The sequence below is a fragment of the Schistocerca americana genome, chromosome 8 (assembly GCF_021461395.2).
Source record: "Schistocerca americana isolate TAMUIC-IGC-003095 chromosome 8, iqSchAmer2.1, whole genome shotgun sequence".
In the NCBI taxonomy this organism is placed as follows: domain Eukaryota; kingdom Metazoa; phylum Arthropoda; class Insecta; order Orthoptera; family Acrididae; genus Schistocerca; species Schistocerca americana.
Window position 1 is genome coordinate 487667195 of NC_060126.1, and position 23692 is coordinate 487690886.

General features: G+C 42.4%; 1 protein-coding gene across 1 annotated transcript in view; it reads right to left on the reverse strand.

The window, feature by feature from the left end:
• Positions 1-864: 864 nt before the first annotated feature.
• The window catches only part of LOC124625783, a 31888-nt gene continuing 9060 nt past the window's right edge, over positions 865-23692 (reverse strand). The window contains exon 2 of the mRNA XM_047149229.1: positions 865-1483. Within this exon, the coding sequence (XP_047005185.1) occupies positions 970-1483 (514 nt within the window). The 3' untranslated portion in view covers positions 865-969. The remainder of the gene's footprint in view (positions 1484-23692) is intronic.

The window sequence follows — 23692 nt, forward strand, 5'->3', positions numbered from 1 at the left end:
TCTCTCTGTCAGTAATTGGGATGAGAGTTGAGGTTTAACCCATGACATTAATTCTTAGACAGTAGTTGTTGAGTATGAGAAGGAAGTACATGGTGGCAGACCCCATATTATGTACGGATCACCATCAACAGTGTTGCGTGATATCTCTGCAACAGGCGCTATGTTAAGGTTTGGAATTTAACGAAGGACACTGGCGCTTAGTCAGCTGAACAACAACTTTATGTCATAACCTCCCCTCCAAACTGCCAACCCAACCACATAATCGGAATGAAAATTTCTTCCATCACTATGATAACTGGCCATTACCATTTTGAGTGCTTTTGCGCATGCTGCACATTAACAACTTGTACTATGGTCAGAGCGAGGGGTGAGGAAAAGGAGTGGTAAAAGTAGCTACACTAATGAATACGTTTGGTCGCTACGTTCATTTTTAAAGATTGTGATTAATAAAGTTTCTTCTGTATTTTTTTATATTTGTGCAGAATATATGAATATTTATGCTACGATGAAAAAACAGTACATTACAGGTACTACATTCGTCTGCAGCTACGTACATATCGTTCAGGTGGTACAATAATGCCAACGCTAGATCCTTTGATAACTGTTCATTTCCTGATTACATGCTTGCGGCTGACGTTTCACGGGCAGCACATTATACACAACCAGTTCATTTTTCATAGGCTCTTCTTCGACAAAACATATATACCATATCAGATACATATCAGACGTAACAATGGTTATATTTGTAGGTTTTCATTTGTTTTAATTAAATTTGCAAGCAGTCGAAGAGAATGAGAGAGATAATACAAGTTATGATCGGCAGCAAAATTTACAACACAGAGAACAATGGACACATACGTGAACTGATAGGTTAACTGGTGTTTATGAAACACAGACCTAATTTACAATGCTTACGATACCAGAAGCAATGAGTACAGTTCATATAGCATTGCGGAAGCCCTCAGCGAATTACGGTTGCAATGACTGTCTGTTCTCAGATCCTGAGCGCATGTCTATTTCAGCTAACATTACAACTCTTTGAACGATCTCTTCGCGATAAATTGTGAATGGAATCAGCTGCATACTTCCATCACTGGACGACTTTAGAATAACGACTTTATTTTGTGGAGAAATAAACAGTTTCTTGTAAGTGTTTGTGGTTGCCGTCTTTTTTGGATAGGTTTGGTCCGAAGCAGGTGGTGGAGCAAGCAGATACAGGCGTATCCTTGGCGTCGACTCTTGCTGCCATCTGTTGGCCAGGCTGGGGAACCAGCTGGACATGAAGCCGTAGAACCAACGGATGACGTCTGGCACGTTAATCTCGATCGGGAAAAGGGACGAACTCTCGATGAAGTCACCGAGAGAGTTGTAGAAAATTTTGTTATCGTTTGCCTCAGGTCGGAGTCTTAATTGTGTTCTGACTATGTCGACAGGTAGAAGGACTACAAGTTTTCCACTAGATCCATTGAGGTCAGAATCTAGCCTGAAAGAAGAAAGACGGAATGTCAGTTTTGTGGAGTACAGAGAACTAAACTAATGCAAATTTTTTCATCATGTTAACGTTCCCAATAGCACTGTCTTATTTACTAATAGCCGTTCTGCACGTCAAACCGATCGCGAATTACACTGCTGGAAACAAAAAGAAGCAACAACATAAAACAATTAGATGAAACATATAAAATGTGAGTTTTTTGGAGTTTAAGAAACAGGATGCAGAATTTCACACTAGTATGATCGAGTTATACAAAGAGGGACACAACATCATCTACACAGGAAGGAATCGTAGTAGGCGTTCCTCAGGTTTCGATAATAAGCGCATTTTTTTGTCACTCGTTTTGGTGATATACTACTTTACCTGCATCACTAGGAAGACAGGAGATGATACAAGCATTATCATCAAGCCGAAAAAGAAGCATCAACAGGAGAAATACTATATAATGGCTTTCTTAAAATTACTAACTTTTTATGTAAATGAACTAACCTACTATCGATTTATTTTTGTGTTGGGAGATGAGGTGTTCGTTGTAGGAGACGACGATAGGTACTTCAGAAGAGCTGGTCGCCTGTTTGCCTGAAGCCGTAGCCATTATTCGTGAAAAAACCTAGTTGTTTTGAGCATGTTACACTAACATTAGGACTGAGATGCCAGTTGGCATTAATAAAGAGGAGCATTTTTGGCAACATCTCTAAAACAATATTCATCACTCGGCAATCTGGTCACGTTCTCCGAACATTCAGTAGCATAGAAACCTTCGTGGACCCCTAGCAGGTAAACGGTGCATATATGACATTTTTGTCATATAGGGAAGAGTTTCTTTATGTCCTTTAAACTTTCTAAAATTATGCACATATGTTTTTATTACATCCTGTATAAATACTTTTTTAATGTGTTTGAAGTATTTTAGTAAATTCACATATTCCATCTCATAAAGTTTATCACGAACCTGATCTGTGGAACATGTAGCCAACTGACTAACCACAACAGCAAGACATCATCTTGTATTATTTATTTTTACTTAATGTTCCAATAACAACTTGGCGTCATAGTAGCCCAGCTTGAAATGCATGCTGTAGCAGGCGTGAACACCGTGAGAACTGAAGTATATAAGAATAAAATCAATTTTATACTATGATTTAGTACATAACAGCAAAAAAAAAAAAAAATTAATGTGGTGCACGACTTTACGTAACATTGGACTTACAGACTCCAAGTTGGCGTGGAGAGTCAACATTCTGCTATCAAAACCTCCAATCAACATGGTACGAAATATATATATATATACATGTTCCTGTAGATATGTGTCCCTGACGAATTTACCTCAACGTGATTTGCATGCCACACCACAAAGAATCTATAGTTGTCGCCGAACTATCGTGACAAAGAAGTTACTAATTAGATTAAGCTTATCCATTAAGGCTATTGTAGAACGCCTGACTGTGGATTGTTTTAGTATAAATACAGACAACTGTAACTAGTCAGCGGTCAGGGTAGCAGTGGGAGCGATCAATCTACGAAGAAGGAATTGAAGATTTATCGCCACACGTGGGTGTGCGTTGATTTGCTTCAATATGGATTTGTGGCAGTGCTGTACCTAGGGCTTCAAACTCTCATGTTTATAGCAGTTATCATTCAGCTTGCTCTCAATACGTATGGGAAAAATAGTATACTGTCCATTGGTAGACATGGGGAAAGTGTATACACCTGTTGGACAATGCTGCAACAGGCGGGTCTCTCCAAACCATTGTACATAATACCTCTGTAACAGTAATGCACAATGGCAGAGTCAGAGGACAGGGAGATTTATGACTTGGCTGTCAGGAGAATTTTCAAGTAAACTAAGCATTACACAGGAATAATTTTAGCAGGGAACATTTTTGGCGAATGCGTGTCTCTAGCATTAGGAGGAAGGCGTTACATGACAGCAATGAAAGCTGCCAGCAAATAATTTGTGTTGCTTACTGATATGGTCAGGATGGAGACAACTGATCTATGACAGTGTTAACCTTTAAATATTTTTATATAAAAATCCTTAAGTAATTAGGATCGACATATTTTAGCGATAATTCATTACTAGTTTTGGCTGAGCTACGAACCACTCTCATATCAGTTAATAAAATGAGTGCAGTGTCTAATGACAAGACTGGAGACATCCCTTTACAACTCACCAGACGCCACACATCTCTACACACTGGCTGGAAGGAAATGCATTCATGTAAGAGATCCACATGCCAATGTTCCTGCGGGATCAGAGTAATAACTAGCACTCAGTAAATTTACTCGTAGATGATTATTAATATAACGAGTACATTAGTATTTTATTTATAATCTAAGTGACACATGCAAAAAGTCATCTATTACAGAATTAATTTTAACAGGAAGTCTGCAATCAGATAAGGTGAGGTCTAGAATAAGATGAATTATGAGGAAACGAAAGCACTTACAAGCTCCTTTAATTACATTCTTGCAGCTGGTAAAGCTAAATCATGTATTGGATATTTACTGAAAATCCTGCACTCAAATGTAGACGTCCGACGAAGCAGATTATCCACACAGAAGACATGATCGAGTGCCAGTGCAATTCCGCACACGTACACACCGTTGGTACGCATGAATGATTAGAGATGGATTTCTCTACAACGAATAGAAAGATCATCAGATCGCATTATTGTTGTTCGTTTTTAATGTTGTTACCAGAGTTGGTAGGATATACAGGGTGGTCCATTGATCGTGACCGGGCATAATATATCTCACGAAATAAGCGTCAAACGAAAAAAAATTACAAAGAACGAAACTTGTCTAGCTCGAAGGTGGAAACCAGATGGCGCTAAGGTTGGCCCGCTAGATGGTGCTGCCACACATAAAACTGATATCAAGTTCGTTTTTTAAAAATAGGAACCCCCATTTTTTATTACATATTCGAGTAGTATGTAAAGAAATATGAATGTTTCAGTTGGACCACTTTTTTCGCTTTGTGATAGATGGCGCTGTAATAATCACAACCGTATAAGTACGTGGCATCAAATAACATTTCTCCAGTGTGGACGGTATTTGCTTCATGATACATTACCCGTGCTCAAATGGACCGTTAACCAATTGCGGAAAAGGTCGATATCGTGTTGAAGTATGGCTATCGTGATCAAAATGCCCAACGGGCGTGTGCTATGTATGCTGCTCGGTATCCTGGACGACATCATCCAAGTGTCCGGACCGTTCGCCGGATAGTTACGTTATTTAAGGAAACAGGAAGTGTTCAGCCACATGTAAAACGTCAACCACGACCTGCAACAAATGGTGATGCCCAATCCGCACATCAGTAGCACACAAATTGCGCGAGAATCGGGAATCTCAGAAACGTCGGTGTTGAGAATGCTACATCAACATCGATTGCACCCGTACTATATTTCTATGCACCAGGAATTGCTTGGCGACAAGTTTGAACGTCGTGTACTCTTCTGCCACTGGGCACAAGAGAAATTACGGGACGATGACAGATTTTTTGCACGCGTTCTATTTAGCGACGAAGCGTCATTCACCAACAGCGGTAACGTAAACTGGCATAATATGCACTATTGGACAACGGAAAATCCACGATGGCTGCGACAAGTGGAACATCAGCGACCTTGGCGGGATAATGTATGGTGCGGCATTATGGGAGGAAGGATAATTGGCCCCCATTTTATCGATGGCAATCTAAATGGTGCAATGTATGGTGATTTCCTACATAGTGTTCTACCGATGTTACTACAAGATGTTTCACTGCATGACAGAATGGCGATGTACTTCCAACATGGTGGATATCCGGCACATAGCTCGCGTGCGGTTGATGCGGTAATGAACAGCATATTTCATGACAGGTGGATTCGTCGTCGAAACACCATGCCATGGTCCGCACGTTCACCGATTCTGACGTCCCCGGATTTCTTTCTGTGGGGAAAGTTGAAGGATATTTGCTATCGTGATCCTCCGATAACGCCTGACAACATGCGTCAGCGCATTGTAAATGCATGTACGAACATTATGGAAGGCGAGCTACTCGCTGTTGAGAGGAATGTTGTGACACGTATTGCCAAATGCATTGAGGTTGACGGACATCATTTTGAGCATTTATTGCATTAATGAGGTATTTACAGGTAATTATGCTGTAACAGCATGCGTTCTCAGAAATGATAAGTTCACAAAGGTACATGTATCACATTGGAACAACGGAAATAAAATGTTCAAACGTACCTACGTTCTGTATTTTAATTTAAAAAAAGCTACCTGTTGCCAACTGTTCGTCTAAAATTGTGAGCCATATGTTTGTGACTATTACGGCGGCGTGTATCACAAAGCGAAAAAAGTGGTCCAACTGAAACGTTCATATTTATTTACTTACTAAACGAATATGTCATAAAAAATGGGGGTTGCTATTTAAAAAAAACGCAGTTGATATCCGTTTTACCTATGGCAACGCCATCTAGCGGGCCGACCATAGCGCCATCTGGTTTCCCCCTTCAAGTTAGACAAGTTTCGATCTTTGTAGTTTTTTCGTTTGACTCTTATTGGTGAGATATTTGGCCCGGTCACGATCAATGGACCGCCCTGTATAGGGGTATGAACATCGTCAAATTTTGAGTAAGCACTGTGAAGCACAAGAGATGCCGCGTACATGTGTGAGACAGCATGACCATCATCTGGCAGACATTGAAAGAGGCTTCAGTGTGTTTCTCCATTTCGTCAACTGGTGGAATGGTGCACTTCAGAGATTTGTGGGGTGTTTGGAGGTGACAGTGACCCGATGTTGGACTGCATGGGAACGTGAGAGCAGGCTTTCTGGTCGTCAACGTGCCAGTCGAGCGCGTCTGACCAACACAACAGAGAATCGCCTTACTGCGCACCAGACACATAGTAACCTCTTCATATCAGAACCTGCCACCCAAGAACAAGAAATGGGCTCCCTGGAACACTCTGTATCTACCCTCACCTTAGGTCAGAGACTGGCAGCTGGCGGACAAGGTAGTTAAAAAATGGTTCAAATGGCTCTGAGCAATATGGGACTCAACTGCTGTGGTCATTAGTCCCCTAGAACTACTTAAATCTAACTAACCTAAGGACATCACACACATCCATGCCCGAGGCAGGATTCGAACCTGCGACCGTAGCAGTCGCACGGTTCCATACTGCGCGCCTAGAACTACGAGACCCCCGCGGCCGGCACTAGGTAGTTAAATCTCGGCTAATCCATCAAGTGGTTCTGCAGTTGGAGACGTCGTACTTGAATAGTGATGACAAAATCAGCGTCGTTTATTCTTTTTAAAACTCGCTACCTGTTTCAACACCACATGATGTCATCTTCAGGCCTCGGAAGTTCTAACAACCCTACCACAACAAAGATCAAATATTAATTACGATTGTAGTGCTGCTCACGCTGCTACATATTGCATTTTCGGGCAACAACAAAGTTATATTATGTGGCAAGTGTCCTTAGAGCACAGTTAATAAAGTCATTTCTTGAAATAATGGATAAACGAGGCTCTCATCTTTTCGTGTTTTCCACGCTGGTCTCGTTGTGAACTCATGGCTCAATCGTCGAAAATCTAGTTAGTGATGATTCTAAGCTCGGATGCAAAGAGGCCTAGGTGTTATTCTGCGATATTCACAAGTTTTATAGATGTGTTTCATATACCATTCTTGGAGATTAAACTTCTGCAAGTTAGGACAATGGTGATCTAAAAAAATAATCAGCACTCCGAATTTAAGTTACACTTCTTTTTTATTACTTTTGTTGCAATATCACGTAACTCGTTCCAAAACATCACTTCACAATATAAAACATACTTGAAAATATCTTCCTCAGTGTTAAAGTTCACATTTCATAAACTGACTACAATTTGCGTCTTTTTAACATGACGACCAAAGCTTGACTCTCTAATAACCGCTTATGCGCCCAAAAATCAGAGTTACAAGTACGTCAAAGATCATAGTGACAAAAGAAAGAATACACATAAGAATAATATCATTGCAATATATACATATCGATGTATCGAAGTACCTCTACATTAATGAAATCAAATCTGAATCTTGTCACAGAAATATGTTAACTATTTTACAGAAACACAGTAGAACATTGCTGGTATCGAGAGATTGAGGTGAGGTGCCGTAATGGTTACGTAATTCAAGTACCATTACAACGTAACCTGCCTTCCACAACGGTTTTTATGTGCAATGAACAAAATTGTGGGAATAAGAAGCACAGCTTGGTTAGACGACCATGTTGGGCTTGTTATTGCGACGGAAGGAACGGAATCCAGTTAATTTCAGTCCGCTGCATCCTTCCGAAATGCTTTCAAAAAAGAAGACGAAGTAAATATTCCAGAATTCGAATCGAGAACAGCTGCCAACATGGGTAACGTAGAAGTAAATATCCTCGGAGTAGTGAAGCAACTGAAATCACTTAATAAAAGCGAGTCTTCTGGTACAGACTGTATACCAATTAGGTTCCTTTCGAAGAATGCTGATGCATTAGCTTCATACTTAACAATCATATAAAACCGTTCGCTCGACGAAAGATCCCCACCCAAATACTGGAAAGTTGCACAGGTCACACCAATATTCAAGAACGGTAATCCACTAAATTACAGGCCCATATCGTTAACGTCGATATGCAGCAGGATTTTAGAACATATTTTGTGTTCAAACATTATGAATTACCTCGAAGAAGACGTTCTACTGTCACACTGTGAACATCGGTTTAGAAAACATCATTCCTGTGAAACACAACTAGCTCTTTATTCACATGAAGTGCTCGGTGCTATTGACAAGGGATTTCAGATCGATTCCGTATTCCTGAATTTCAGGAAGGCTTTTGACACTGTACCACATAAGTGGCTCGTAGTGAAATTGCGTGATTGTGGAATATTGCCTCAGTTATGTGACTGGATTTACGATTTCCTGTCGGAGAGGTCACAGTTCGTAGTAACTGACGGAAAGTCATCGAGTAAAACAGAAGTGTTTTCAGGCGTTCCCCAAGGTAGTGTTATAAGCCCTTTGCTGCTCCTTATCTATATAAACGATTTGGGAGACAATCTGAGCAGCCGTCTTCGGTTGTTTGCAGATGGCGCAGTCATTTATCGACTAATAAAGTCTTCAGAAGATCAAAACAAACTGCTAAACGATTTAGAAAAACATATCTGAATGGTGCGAAAAGTGGCAGTTGACCCTAAATAACGAAAAGTGTGAGCTCATCCACATGAGTGCTAAAAGGAACTCGTTAAACTTCGGTTACACGATAAATCAGTCTAATCTAAAAGCCGTAAATTCAGCTAAATGCCTAGGTATTGCAAGTACGAACAACTTAAATTGGAAATAACACATAGAAAATGTTGTGGGGAAGACTAACCAAAGGCTGCGTTTTATTGGCAGGACACTTAGAAAATGTCACAGACCTACTAAGGAGACTACACTACGCTTGTCCGTCCTCTTTTAGAATACTGTTGCGCGGTGTGGTATCCTTACCAGGTAGGACCGACGGAGTACATCGAAAAAGTTCAAAGAAGAGCTGCACGTTTTGTATTATCGCGAAATATGGGATAGAGTGTCACAGAAATGATACAGGATTTGGGCTGGAAATGATTAAAAGAAAGGCGTCTTTCATTGCGACGGAATCTTCCCGCGAAATCCCCATCACCAACTTTCTCCTCCGAATGAGAAAGTATTTTGTTGACACCGATCTACATAGGGCGGAACGATCACCACCATAAAATAAGGGAAATCAGAGCTCGTACGGAAAGATAAAGGTGTTAATTCCTTCCGCGCGCTATACGAGATTGGAATAATAGAGAATTGTGAAGGTGGTTCGATGGACCCTCTGCCAGGCACTTAAATGTGATTTGCAGACTATCCATGTAGATGTAGAGGTAGATGTAGAATCCACATGATAACGGTTGTGGATGGCAGGTTACTTTTGGAGTCTGAAAATGAAACCGCGTGGTGTCGAAACTGGTAGCATGTCTTAAAAAGAACAAACGACGTTAGATTCAAATACGGCCGCTGGTTTTGTCATCGTTATTCAGGTACTAGGTAATTAAAGTCCCAAGTATATCCTGCCACTAACACCCCAGCATAAACGACTGGGTTTGGGGTAGTGCCGTAACTGGGAACCATAGGTTGTTGATGAATGGCGTCGCATTGTGTTCAGCTGTGAATCATGGCTCTACACTTCCCCAGATGGTCTTTTTCGGCGAGTACGGCGGCGACCTGGCTAGCGATCTCAGTCTTCCAATGTTTTGTAAAGGCATATTCTGGGGGAGCCACGGTGACTGGTGGAACAGTTATGGCTCAGTAATACTCAAGGACATTCTGCTTCCTCATGGGTTACCTCTCATACAACATACGTGGTCCTTTTTCAACGAGACTATGCTCATTCACACATTGCACGTATCTCTATGAACCCTAACCGTAATCCAGAATAAGATTTTCAGTCTGCAGCGGAGTGTGCGCTGATATGAAAGTTCCTGGCAGATTAAAACTGTGTGCCAGACCGAGACTCGAACTCGGGACCTTTGCCTCTCGCAGGCAAGTGCTCTACCATCTGAGCTATCCAAGCACCATTGTAACCATAATGTTGATGTATTCCCACGGCTAACAGGACCACCAGATCTGTTTCCGACAGAACACGTGTGTGACCATCTTGGATGTCAATTCTGTACCAGAGCCAATACACAGGATATCGAGGACAACAGCTGTGGGTCAGCTGTCCGCAGGAGAGGATGCAATGGTCTTTGACACCCTTTTTCGCCGAATTAGTGCGTACGTTCAGACACGAGGGGTTGCAACCTCAGATAAGTGCCCTTTGTAAATTTGAATTTGGAATCACCGAAATAACACCACCCACTATCTCAACCCATGAAGTTTTATTCCATTTCCTCCTCCCCATGAGGGTGCTTCGCTTTTTTTTGTCAGGCATTGAATATTTTACGCATAATGATTTCAGGTCGTGTATAATAGCTCCTCAAACAATTTAACTTTATTAAATTCAAAGAGATTTAACGTTATTAAATCCACCACTACGTTAACCGATTTCCTGAATGGGACAATGAAAACATTTACTACATATAGTTGGTGAACAATGTGGGGATAATTAATACAAACATTACTACAGTTTTTGTAATCTATCCTACTTTGAAATAGACGTGACGTATCAATGGTGGGCAATGAAAACCTCGCAACTCCATTTATCTGTAAAACCCTCTTAATTCCAGTAACCAGTAACTCCATTACCAAAGAAAAATTACTGCTTGGATTTCTTTAATCTGTCAATAACTAAGCTTCTTCTTCTTCTTGTTTCGAATGGACCTACTTTGGACCACGCTTGTTCAGCTGTTGGGCTTTGATCTTCGCCCAGTGCATTCACAATCACTGCTGATGTAGCTCCTTACTTTCCTTTGTGCAAGGGGTAGCTTTCCTGAAATCCTCGGGCTTCCTTCAGGGTGGGTCTCACAGACTACCTGTTCTGGAGATCAGTTATTCTCAGTTCTTCAATGTCCTTTTCAGTTTCTGTCAGCCAAGTTGTGCGAATCTTTTTGTTTTGCCAGAAGGCGAACGACCGTTGGTCAGTCTGTTCAGAGGCAATCTTGCAACATGCCTATAGAAAGCTGCCCTTCTTTTTCTTTCACAGTCAGAGAGCCTCTCGATATGTTCGTAGAGTTCCGAGGTATGTCGCTTTCTGAATTCCCCATCTTCTTCTACTGGTCCTAGGATCTTCCTGAGGATTCTCCATCAGACTTCTCCGGTTCATGGAAAGACATTCCGTGGCATACAGGGCTTCTGGTCGTGTGACTCATGTGTAGTGCTTAAGTTTCAGGTTGCTTGACAGGAATTTTTTGTTGTAGGTGTTCGTAGTCAGTCGATAGGCTAGTTGCAAGTTCCTACTATATAGTTACACGTGTTCCAACTTTATCTGTATCACTTAAGAAATTGTTTTTTCTTCTCTTGCAAAATTTAGCAAAGTGGAGTTACGAGGTTTTCGTTGCCTACCATCGATATACTACACTGTAGGTCAGTTGATGTGGGGAACATTGCGTTTTGCCACTTAACATGCAAGCGATGCGGGTCACGTGCTCAGTATAGTTGGTGGCTTCTTGGCAATGGAAGCCGGTGCAGTGGCGTGTGGACTCCAGTCGACAATACAACAGATGGCGCCGGACCTTCGATGCAGGCAGACCCACGCTTGCTGCAGTGATCCAGCATCGCGCAAAGCTGTGTGGTCTGTTACAGGCACGTAGTTATATTGTGTACTCACTATCCGCCCGCAGAGCAGTCATTCTGACTCGTTCAGAATCTCTCACATGCTGTTTTGATGTGGTTGATCAGCTGCATTAAACATATTAAATACATAGGGGAAACGATACAAATGAAGGGATATCCATCTGTACAACAGATAATAATGCTTACGTTTGAGCATGATACATTAATCCAGAAATAAAGTTCAGACCTTGACTGAGACTTTTGCCTTTCTTGGCTACTAACCCATTAGCTGCAAGAACAGAGGCTACTTCTTAAATATTAATTTTGTAAATAAACAAACAAATCCCACATATTCATTACTAACATGTGATTCTTCAATTTCTCTAGGCGTATTTTATGACGAAATAAATCTCGGGTGAACAACTTGGTATGAGTGTGTATAGGACACAATATTTCGGTGGGAGAGGGATTGTCCTATATATACATGGCGCCTGCCCACCGCCGGTCACTACATCAGCGCACCTGATGATGGCAACGTGGTCGATTGCCGAAATATTGTGTCCTATGCACACTCATACCAGACTGTTCATCCGAGATTTATTTCGTCATTACTAACATTTTGCCAACTTAAAAATATTGATAAAATTGCAAACGTCGATAGTAGATACTTGCTTAATACATATGATAACACACCAACAACTGCCCTCCAGTGTGAAGCGATTCTGTTTAAAGCACCACCATCTGTGTAATCATTTATGAGTCAAAAGGCATTTTAACTAACATTAGTATTGGTTAAATGACAGATTAAAACATTAATAAATGGATTACAATTCCAAATGATCTGCCTCGCAGAATACGAGTTCTTTATGTTTTGGATCACTATTTATAACTATTTGTTTGCTTTGGTTTTCGAAGAATAAGAGAAAAGCTGTAAAATATAAAGTTATAGAAATATCAGTTGATGCGTGTCATTCATCTGCGTTTTGGGTTAATAGTTGTTTCTGGCAAAAAAAACAAACTTACTGTGATGTACGTTCACGAGGTTATTAATATTTTGATGTGGCTATATTAATTAAGTGTTAATTAAAATATAGCTTTCTACTTGCTTTATATCGCATGTACAAAGGTAATCTGACACCCTGTTTCGATACAATAACACAGTCACTCTGATAGGGGATGTAATCAAAATTACGTAAAAGGACGTATGCAGATCGCCACATATCACATGTCATGGATCACTTTACCGAAGCTGTCCTGTACAAACAAAATTCGTATCCTTCCGTCTTTCAGAAAATCTACTGTCAAAATGATGTCGTGCACAATCATAATGCGTTACGTAAATTCAGGTTTTTGCGTCAAAAGACCTTCCAGCGCAGGAGTCAGCCACTTGTCGACCTTTTATCTATTATGCATCAAAGGTAGCAAAAGACTGAAACTGAGCTGTCTTTCTCGATCTAATGTCTGCAAAAGTTTGTGAGCTTATTTTAATGAGAACAGCAAATGAAAGAATAAGTCTTCTATATGTTCTTGTTCTGGTCTTCAGTCCGAAGACTTGTTTGATCCATCTCTTCAAGTTGCTCTTTCCTGTACAAGCCTCACCATCTCCAAATAACTATAGTAACCCACATATATTCTGCTCACTGTACTCATCTCTTGGACTATCTCTGAAATTTTTACCCTCCACGCTCCCTTACGGTACTAAACTGACGATTCATTGATGTCTCAGAAAGTGTCCTGGCAACCGATCTTTTCTTCAATGTCGACTTATGCCATAAATTTCTTTTCTATGCCGTTATACTCATTAGCTTCATATTATGCAATCGAACCATTTAATCTTCAGCATTCCTCTGTAACAATACATCTCAAAAGTTGCTATTCTCTTCTTGTCTGAACTTCTTATCGTAGATGGCCTCACTACAGGCTTCCATAGAATTTGTTAACATCGAATATAAATTTACGGATAAGTGTTAAATTTCTCTTTTTCATAAACACTGTCCTTGCCATTACCGATGTACATGTTCTATCTTCCCTACTTCGTGCATCATCAGTTATGTTACTGCCAAATGGAAAAACTCACATACTGCTTTTAGTGTCTTTATTTCCTACTATAATACTCTCAGCATCGTCTGATTTAATTCTGCTGCATTACGCTATCCTTGTTTGACTTTTTTAATGTTAAACTTATGTGCTTTTTTTAAAGACACTGACCATTCCTAGCATCTGCACTTCCAAGTTCTTCGATGTCTCTGACAGCGTTACACTGTCATCGGAAAACTTCAAGGTTTTTATTTCTCCTCCACGAAATTTAATTACTACTCCAAATAATTCTTTGGTTTCCTTTACTGCTAGCTCAATGTTCGGTTTGAATAATGTCTGAGATAGGTTACAATCCCGTCTCACTCCCTTCTCAACCACTGATTCCTTTTCATGTCCTTCGAGTTTTACAACTGGCGTCTCTTTTCTGTATATTTCTTTCTCTACGTTTGAATCTTGTTACCTTCAAAATTTCAGAGAGAGTATTACAGTCAACATCGTCAAAGCTCTCTCTATGTCTACAAATATTATGAACGTAGATTTTCCTTTCCTTAAACAAATTTTCAAATTAAGTCGTAGGGTCGGTATTGCCTCATGTGTTCCAACATTTCTCCAGAGCCCAAACCAATCTTATACGAGGCCGGTATCTATCAGTTTTTCCATTCATCTGTAAATAATTCACGGTACTAACTTTCAACCGGCAACGGTCTTGCCGCAGTGAATACACCGGTTCCCGTGAAATCACCGAAATTAAGCGCTGTCGGGCGTGGTCAACATGTGGATGGGTAACCAACCAGGCCGCCACGCGCTGTTGCCATTTTTCGGGGTGCTCTCAGCCTCGTGATGCCAATTGAGGAGCTACTCGACCGAACAGTAGCGGCTTCGGTCAAGAATACCGTCATAAGAACCGGGAGAGCGGTGTGCTGACCCCATGCCTCTCCTATCCGCATCCTCCACTGAGGATGACACGGCGGTCGGATGGTCCCAGTAGGCCACTCGCGGCCTGACGACGGAGTGCTTTTTTGTGTACTAAACCATGACTTATTAAACTGATAGTTCGGTAATATGAAAACCTGTCAACAACTGATTTCTCTGGAGATGGAACTATCACATTCTTCTTGAAGTCTGAAGATATTTCGTCTCTTGCACACCAGGTGGAATAGTTTTGTCATGGCTGGCTCTCCCACGAATATCAGCAATTCTTCCAGAATGTTGTCTACTGTAGTGGTATTTTTCAACTTGGGTGATTTAATGTTGTTGTTGTTGTGGTCTTCAGTCCACAGACTGGCTTGATGCAGCTAAACATGCTACTCTATCCTGTGCAAGCGACTTCATCTCCCAGTACCTACTGCAACCTACATGCTTCTGAATCCGCTTAGTGTATTCATCTCTTGGTCTCCCTCTACGAGTTTTACCCTCCACACTGCCCTCCAATACTAAATTGGTAATCCCTTGATGCCTCAGAACATGTCCTACCAACCGATCCCTTCTTCTAGTCAAGTTGTGCCACAAATTTCTCTTCTCCCAAATTCTATTCAATACCTCGTCATTAGTTATGTGATCTACCCACCTAATCTTCAGCATTCTTCTGTAGCACCACATTTCTTCTTGTCCAAATTATTTATCGTCCATGTTTCACTTCCATACTTGGGTACACTCCATACAAATACTTTGAGAAAAGCCACTTAAATCTATACTCGATGTTAACAAATTTCTCTTCTTCAGAAACACCTTCCTTGCCATTGCCAGTCTACATTTTATGTCCTCTCTACTTCGACCATCATCAGTTATTTTGCTCCCCAAATAGGAAAACACATTTACTACTTTAAGCGTCTCATTTCGTAAACTAATTCCCTCAGCAACACCTGATTAAATTCGACTACATTCCATTATCATCATTTTGCTTTTATTGATGTTCATCTTACATCCTCCTTTCAAGACACTGTACATTCCGTTCAACTGCCTCTACCAGGTCCTTCGCTGTCACTGACAAAATTACAATGTCTTCGGCGAACCTCAAAGTTTTTATTCCTTCTCTATGGATTTTAATTCCTACTCCGAATTTTTCTTTTGTTTCCTTTACTGCTTGCTCAATATACAGATTTAATAACATTTGGGATAGGCTACAACCCTGTCTCACTCACTTCCCAACCAATGATTCCCTTTCATGCCCCTAGACTCGAATACTGCCATCTGGTTTTTGTACAAATTGTAGATAGCCTTTCGCTCCCTGTATTTTATCCCTGCCACCTTCAGAATTTGAAAGACAGTATTCCAGTAAACATTGTCAAAAGCTTTCTCTAAGTCTACAAATGCTACAAATGTAGGTTTGCCTTTTCTTAATCTATATTGTAAGTCGTAGGGTCAGTATTGCCTTATGTGTTCCAGTATTTCTACGGAATCCAAACTGATCTTCCCCGAGGTCGGCTTCTACCAGTTCTTCCATTCGTCTGTAAAGAATTCGCGTTAGTATTTTGCAGCCGTGACTTATTAAACTGATAGCTCGGTAATTTTCACATCTGCCAACACCTGCTCTCTTTGGGATTGGAATTATTATATTCTTCTTGAAGGTTGAGGGTATTTCGCCTGTCTCATACATCTTGCTCACCAGACGGTAGAGTTTTTTCAGGGCTCGCTCTCCCAAGGCTGTCAGTAATTCTAATGGAATGTTGTCCACTCCCGGGGCCTTGTTTCGACTTAGGTCTTTCAGTGCTCTGTCAAACTCTTCACACAGTATCATATCTCCCATTTCCTCTTCATCTACATCCTCTTCCATTTCCGTTATATTGTCCTCAAGTGCATCGCTCTTGTGTAGATCCTCTATATACTCCTTCCACCTTTCTGCTTGCCCCTCTTTGCTTAGAACTAGGTTTCCATCTGAGTTCTTCATATTCAAACAAGTCGTTCTCTTTTCCCCAAAGGTCTCTTTAATTTTCCTTAAGGCAGTATCTATCTTACCCCTAGTGACATATGCCTCTACATCCCTAAACTTGTCCTCTAGCCATCTCTGCTTAGCCATTTCGCACTTCCTGTCGATCTCATTTTTGAGACATTTGTATTCCTTTTGCCTGCTTCATTTACTGCATTTTTATATTGTCTTCTTTCATCAATTAAATTTAATATATCTTCTGTTACCCAAGGATTTCTACTAGCCCTAATCTTTTTACCTACGTGATCCTCTGCTGCCTTTACTATTTCATCCCTCAAACGTACCCATTCTTCTTCTACTGTATTTATTTCCGCCATTCCTGTCAATCGTTCCCTAGTGGTTTCCTGAAACTCTCTACAATTCCACGCTCCAATCCATAGAACGTCAGTTTTCTTTCTCTTGATAACGACGTCCTCCCGAGTAGCCCCCGCCCAGAGATTCGAATGGGGGACTATTTTACCTGCAGAATATTTTGCCCAAGAAGACGCCAGCATCGTTTAACCATACAGTAAAGCTGCATGCCCTCGGGAAAAATTACGGCTGTAGTTTCCCCTTACATTCAGCCGTTCGCAGTACCAGCACAGCAAAGCCGTTTTAGTTAGTGTTATAAGGTCAGATCAGTCAATCATCCATACTGTTGCCCCTGCAGCTACTGGAAAGCTGCTGCCCCTCTTCAGGAACCACACGTTTTCTGGCCTGTTAACAGATACCTCTCCATTTTGGTTGCACCCACGGTACGGCTATATGTATCGCTGAGGCACGCAAGCCTCCCCTCCAACGGCAAGGTCCGTGGTTCATGGGGGAGGGGGATTTAGTATCTTGTCAAATTTTTCTCGCATTACTATACCTTCCATGTCATCTTCATCTTCATTCTCTTTCCTTTCAGTAATATTGGCATCCAATTTATTCCCCTTGTGTGGCCCCTCTATATACTCCTTCCACCTTTCAGCTTTCCCTTCTTCGCTTTGTACTGATTTTTCATCTGAATCCTCAATATTCATACAACTGTTTCGCTTTTATCCAATGGGCTCTTTAATTTTCATACACGTGGTATTTAACTTTCCCCTAGTTATATATGCTGCTGTATCGATGTATTTTTTCCTCTGGCTGCTTGGCCATTTTGCACTTCCTGGCAGTCTCCTTTTTTAGACGTTTGTATTCCCTTTCGCCTGCTTCATTTGATGCATTTTTATACTTCTCCCTTCATCAGTTGCATTCATTATCTCCTGTAATACCCAAGGATTTCTACTTGGTCTCGTTTCTTTTTCCTGTGTGATCCTCTGCTACATTCACTTTTTCGACTCTCAAAGCAACCTATTCGTCTTCCACTGTATTCCTTTTCACTCTTTGCATACTGTTCCCTCTGAAACTTTCAAAAACCTCTGGGTCTTGCAGCTCATCTTGGTTCCATCTCCCTAATTCACGACCATTTCGCAGTTTCTTGAGTTTTAATCTACAGTTCATCACCAATAAATTGTGGCCAGAGTACACATCTGCCCCTGAAGACGTCTTAAAGTTTAAAATCTGTTTCCAGTATCTCTGTCCTACCATTCTATAATCAATCTGAAACTTTCTAGTGGCTCCAAGTGTCTTCCATGTATACAACGTCTGTTCATGAGTCTTATACCAAATGTGAGCGATGATTAAGTTATGTTCTGTGTAAAATTCTACCAGATGTTTTTCTCTTTCATTCCTTTCCCACAGTCCATCTGTTTCTACCATTTTTGCTTATAAATGCAAGCAGTAAAACTGCAATGTCTACAGATATTAATGAACAGTACTTGTCAGACAGAATGCAAAAATTCAACTGAGAATTGAATTCGTACCTTTGGTCCGACATATACTGTTCATTGATATGTGCATGTACTGCAGTTTTACAGCTTGTATTTATAAGTTCACAGTGCTTTATAAAGATGGCTGCGCAGTTACTGAAATCGATTTACAACAGTAATAAAGATTTCTACTTCAATGCTGGCCGCGGTGGTCTTGCGGTTCTAGGCGCTCAGTCCGGAACCGCGCGACTGCAACGGTCGCAGGTTCGAATCCTGCCTCGGGCATGGATGTGTGTGATGTCCTTAAGTTAGTTAGGTTTAAGTAGTTCCAAGTTCTAGGGGACTGATGACCACAGATGTTTAGTCCCATAGTGCTCAGAGCCATTTGAACCATTTTTTTCTACTTCAATGACCAGTGCTGACTCTCCTCACACATTTGATCAGAAAGCCTCAAAACCCTCTGATCTCATCACATATTTTTTCAATCTCTTCACAATCTGCGGAGCTAGTTGGCATACAAACTTGTACTACTGCGGTGGGTGTTTGCTTCGTGTCTGTCTTGGTTGCGATAATTCGTTTACTACGCTGTTCATAGTAGTAGCTTACCTGCATTCCTATTTTCGTATTTATTGTTAGACGTACTTCTGCACTAACGCTATTTGAATTTGTATTAGTAGCCCTGTACTCACCTCACCAGAATTCCTCTTCATCCTGTCACCGAACTTCACTAACTCCTACTGTCTCTAACTTCAATTTATTCCTTTTTTTAAAAATTTTTTAAATTTTCTAACCTACCTGCCTTTTTAAAGGATGTAACATTCTGTGCTCTGACCCGTAGATCGTCAGATTTTCCGTAGGTCTAGCATCAAAATTACCTTTAGTGAAACATATTTTCGAAAATCTTTCATCACCTATTTCGCCTCCTTAGGATGAAATTTCGTAAAATCTCTCCATCTTTTGTATACCGTGTGTCCCATTTATTTTGCTCACCCAAAACAACTTTTTCCTGATGCGTTAAAGAAAAATTGTTTCAACCAATGTTTTTCAACATCATTGTGTAGTTTTATTTACTCCCACAGATGTAGGAGATACGGGATAGTGGTTAAATTCTGTAAATGGATCCATGTACACTTCATTCAAGAATCACTCACACTCTCCAAGAGATATTAAAAATATATCACATTGTACCATCTTATCCACGAAACTGGTAGCTATGGAAATGATAAATAATACACAACTTATGTGATTTAGATAACACTTCAGCGCATTTCATCAACTAAATCATTTAACCATTTCAAGGTGCGTTTGAATATTTTAAAAATTACCAGTCAACAATGAATGCATCAATACTGCATTGTACAGTAATTGGCTCTTATTATCGTACAGCACCGTATTAAGGTACTTACTTTGTAGTTACTTTTACTGTGATACTACCACTACATAGAAAACAGAGCGTTTACATCACATACTCAAAATCGTGACCATTGGTGTTCACACATAGGTTCAGTTTGTGGATGAAGGACGTCCTTCATCGTGCTACTACTGCCTCCGTGATCACGGGAGAAGCATCAATAATGCGTTGCTGCATGTCCTCTGTTGTTGTTGCAACATTTTGGTAGACAGTATCTTTGTCTGGTCCCCAAGGAAAAAAATCCAGCATTATAAGGTCCGGTTATCGGGCAGGCCAACTAACTGGGCCACCACATCCAATCCACACCTAGGGTACTTACGGTCCAGAATTCGTCGTGCTTATTAGGCGTTATGTGGAGGGTGTCTATCATGTTGATACCACGTGATTCTCCTCTGCTTCAGAGATACGGCGTCCAAGAGAACAGAAAGAGTGTGTCTTAAAAATCGGGCATATTTTCTACCATTTTGGTTGCTATTTACAAAAAAAGGTCCGATAATAGTATCAATAATCACTCCGCTCCAAACAATAACGTTCCATGGACCAATAGTGCATTTTTCTCATACCGACAATTCCTTTGTTGGGGAATGACGTCTCGTCGGTAAAAAGAACATCTGAGAAGAAGTTACGGCTTGTCAGAAGTTGTTGCTGTGCCCACTGATAAAACTGAACCCTATTGTTGAAGTCATTTCCATGAAGTTCTTGATGTAAAGGAACATGATAAGGATGGAGTTTATGACGTTGCAGAATGCGATGTGCGCTTGTTTTTGGGACTCCAACTTCATGTTGAATTCCTTGTGTGTTGGCTTGAGGATTCATGACTATGGTAGCGAGCACAACGACCTGAACAGCTTGGTCGATGATTTCTAGGTCTTGCATTTTAACACATTAGTTGTGTTGAACAGTATTTCGCCCGCCTACAACAAATTACAGTACAGGTACGCACACTGGACTCGCATTCGGGAGGACGACGGTTCAAACCAGCTTCCTGCTGTCCTGATTTAGGTTCCCTGCTTTCTCTAAATCGCTTCAGCTAAATGCCAGGATGGTTCCTTTGAAACGGTACGGCCGACTTCCTTCCCCACCCTTCCCTAATCCAACAGGACCTGTTTGTTTCCCCCCCCCCTCACCCCCCCTCTCCCATCGCTCCGAATCAGCCAACCATCAGTCTGCTTTCGGCTGCGGTGGGGCGAGGACGTCCGCTGCGCCTCGCCGTGCGCGACCGTGAGCGCTTGCTTGTGTTTACCTTCTCGCGGCGCGAGTTGTATTTGTTCCAAGTTCAGTGCGATTATGGCACACACATGGCGCCACGATACGATCAAAATTACTTTCCAACCAGATCACGCGCGTCCTCGAGCCTATGAAATCGAACAGTTCATACGCGACGATCTACGTTTAGATCCGGCGACTGTCGTCGGAATACATTTTTCTATAACGGCGAGCGTGGTTTATGTTAAAATGACCAGTGCAGAGGTCTGCGCGACAGTGGTTTCTAAATACTCGAACTCTCTCCGATTCAAACATGCTGACGGGCATATCGGTGCAGTGACGGTGGATCATGCAGGCATGGGCCTAAGGACTGTAAGAGTTTTTGAGCTCCCCTTCGAGGTCCCAGAGGAAGTTGTCAAGGACGCCTTCCGACCATATGGCAATGTTATCAGCCACGTTGCAGAAAAGTGGCAAACTTTCTCGACGTATAAGGTCTACAATGGTGTGCGCCAAATTAAACTTGAGCTCAAGAAACATGTGCCGTCCTATTTGAACATCGGTGGCTGCCGTGCAATCATCATGTACGACGGTCAACCGCGTACCTGTTCCGGATGTGGGCAGGAAGGCCATGTTCGATCGAGCTGCTTACAACGTAGAATTACGCAGATACCAGTGGGAGACTCCGTTTCCCCGACGGGGATGACAATCCTGCCCCTCACGTACGCTCAGACGACGATGCGCACCATAGTTGAGGACGAAACGGGCGATCAGACACATCCATCGACGCCAGAAGTACCACGGGAGGAAGAGGAAGGACCCTCGGTGCCAACCCATATGTCGCCCCCTCCACAGCAACAACAGCAGCAAAAGTCCCACGGACTCCAGACGCAACATAACATTCAGAACGCGATGGACGTGGACGCGAACATTGTCCCGACCGCGGCTTTCCTAGCGGAAGGTGATACGACGCTGGATTGTCTCCCACATTCGGATACGGATGTCCACGTTCGAAAGCAACGTTCGCCCCGACGACGCAAGCGACGTCGGCGGACCCCGTCTGACGATTGCCTCCTACACACGGCCGGTCAAGAAGGTGACATCTCATCAGACAGCATGGATGCTGCGCCTGCTGAGGATCTAAGTGGTGTAGACGGTTCACTTACCCATACTACGAGTGCCCAGTTACTTCTTGCACCACAAACGCGGCAGGTCGCGTCGATGGATGGCGATCCGTCTACCTCTACCAAAGACGACGTACGTGAGAGAGATTTAGGTGCCGATCAGCCACACAGCATCGTGTTGCACCCACTGTGGTCGGACGATGTTGAGGAACTTCCTGACGAGGGCACGGGTGACAGGGGAGGGGGCGACATTGGGGATGCCACTACTAGCGTGAAAGACTCATAATTTGCAACGGGTTTGGTGGGTCCGGCATCTCTTGCGGTTAGCTTTTATTGCCATGGCGTCTACCCTAGGTGAAGAGGCTAGGCAGCACACCTTTCGCCTTGCCACAATCAATATCAACGCGATAAGGGCACCACACAAACTGACAATGCTACATCGCATGCTTGATGCGGCGGACATCGACGTGGCCCTCTTACAGGAAGTATGTGTCGCTAGTTTCCCTGACTTCTACGGATATACCGCCCACATCTCCCACGCCTCTTCTACCGATTGTGGTGTGGCTGTTCTGCTACGGGACGGTTTGGCGGCTACGGACGAACTGTACCTACCGAGTGCAAGAGCCATGGCAGTAACTGTCAACGGTGTACGACTCATCAATGTATATGCCCCTTCAGGATCAGGGAGACGGAGAGATCGGGCCCGCTTTTTTTCGGAAGATATTACGCGTCTATTTATGGGCCACATAGACGATATGGTGATCGGAGGAGATTTTAACTGTACATTATCTCCATCTGATCAGCAGCCACATCACGTCCCGTGTGCGGAATTGGAAATGCTAGTGCGTGACCTCCACCTGATTGACACGTGGCGTCACATCCATGGCCCAGCTCCTGGTTACACCCATTATACAAGCCATTCATCAAGTCGGTTGGACAGGATTTACGTCACAAGCACCCTTTCGACGGCGACGAGAGGAGCAGAGCTCTGGCCCGCTGCATTCACCGACCACACAGCCTATATTTGCACCATTGCCCTCAAACCTGCACATGTGTGGCGCAGTAGGCCTCCCTGGAAACTGAACGTCGCCCATCTGGACGAGCCGGCATGTAAAGGTGCTGTCGAAGAGTCGTGGAACGCGTCCTTACGGCGTCGTGGTCGGTACCGATCGACCCTCAGTTGGTGGATTGAGTGTGCGAAGCCTGCTCTTAGACGCACCTTCATGACTTACGGCCGGGAAGCAGCGGCATGGAGGAGGAGCACGGAAAACTTTTATTACACCGTCCTACGGGAATGTCTTGCTATGGAGCCCTCACCTGACAGGCAGATCACAGTCAATCGCGCGAAAGCGCAGCTCGTCTCCTTAGCACGCCATCATTTACAAGGCGCTGTTATACGGTCGCGTGCTCCAGACATGATACAATCAGAAAGGCCATCTATGCACCACGTGCTCATAGAACGCAGGAGGCGCCGTAGGGCACTGGTAACCGACA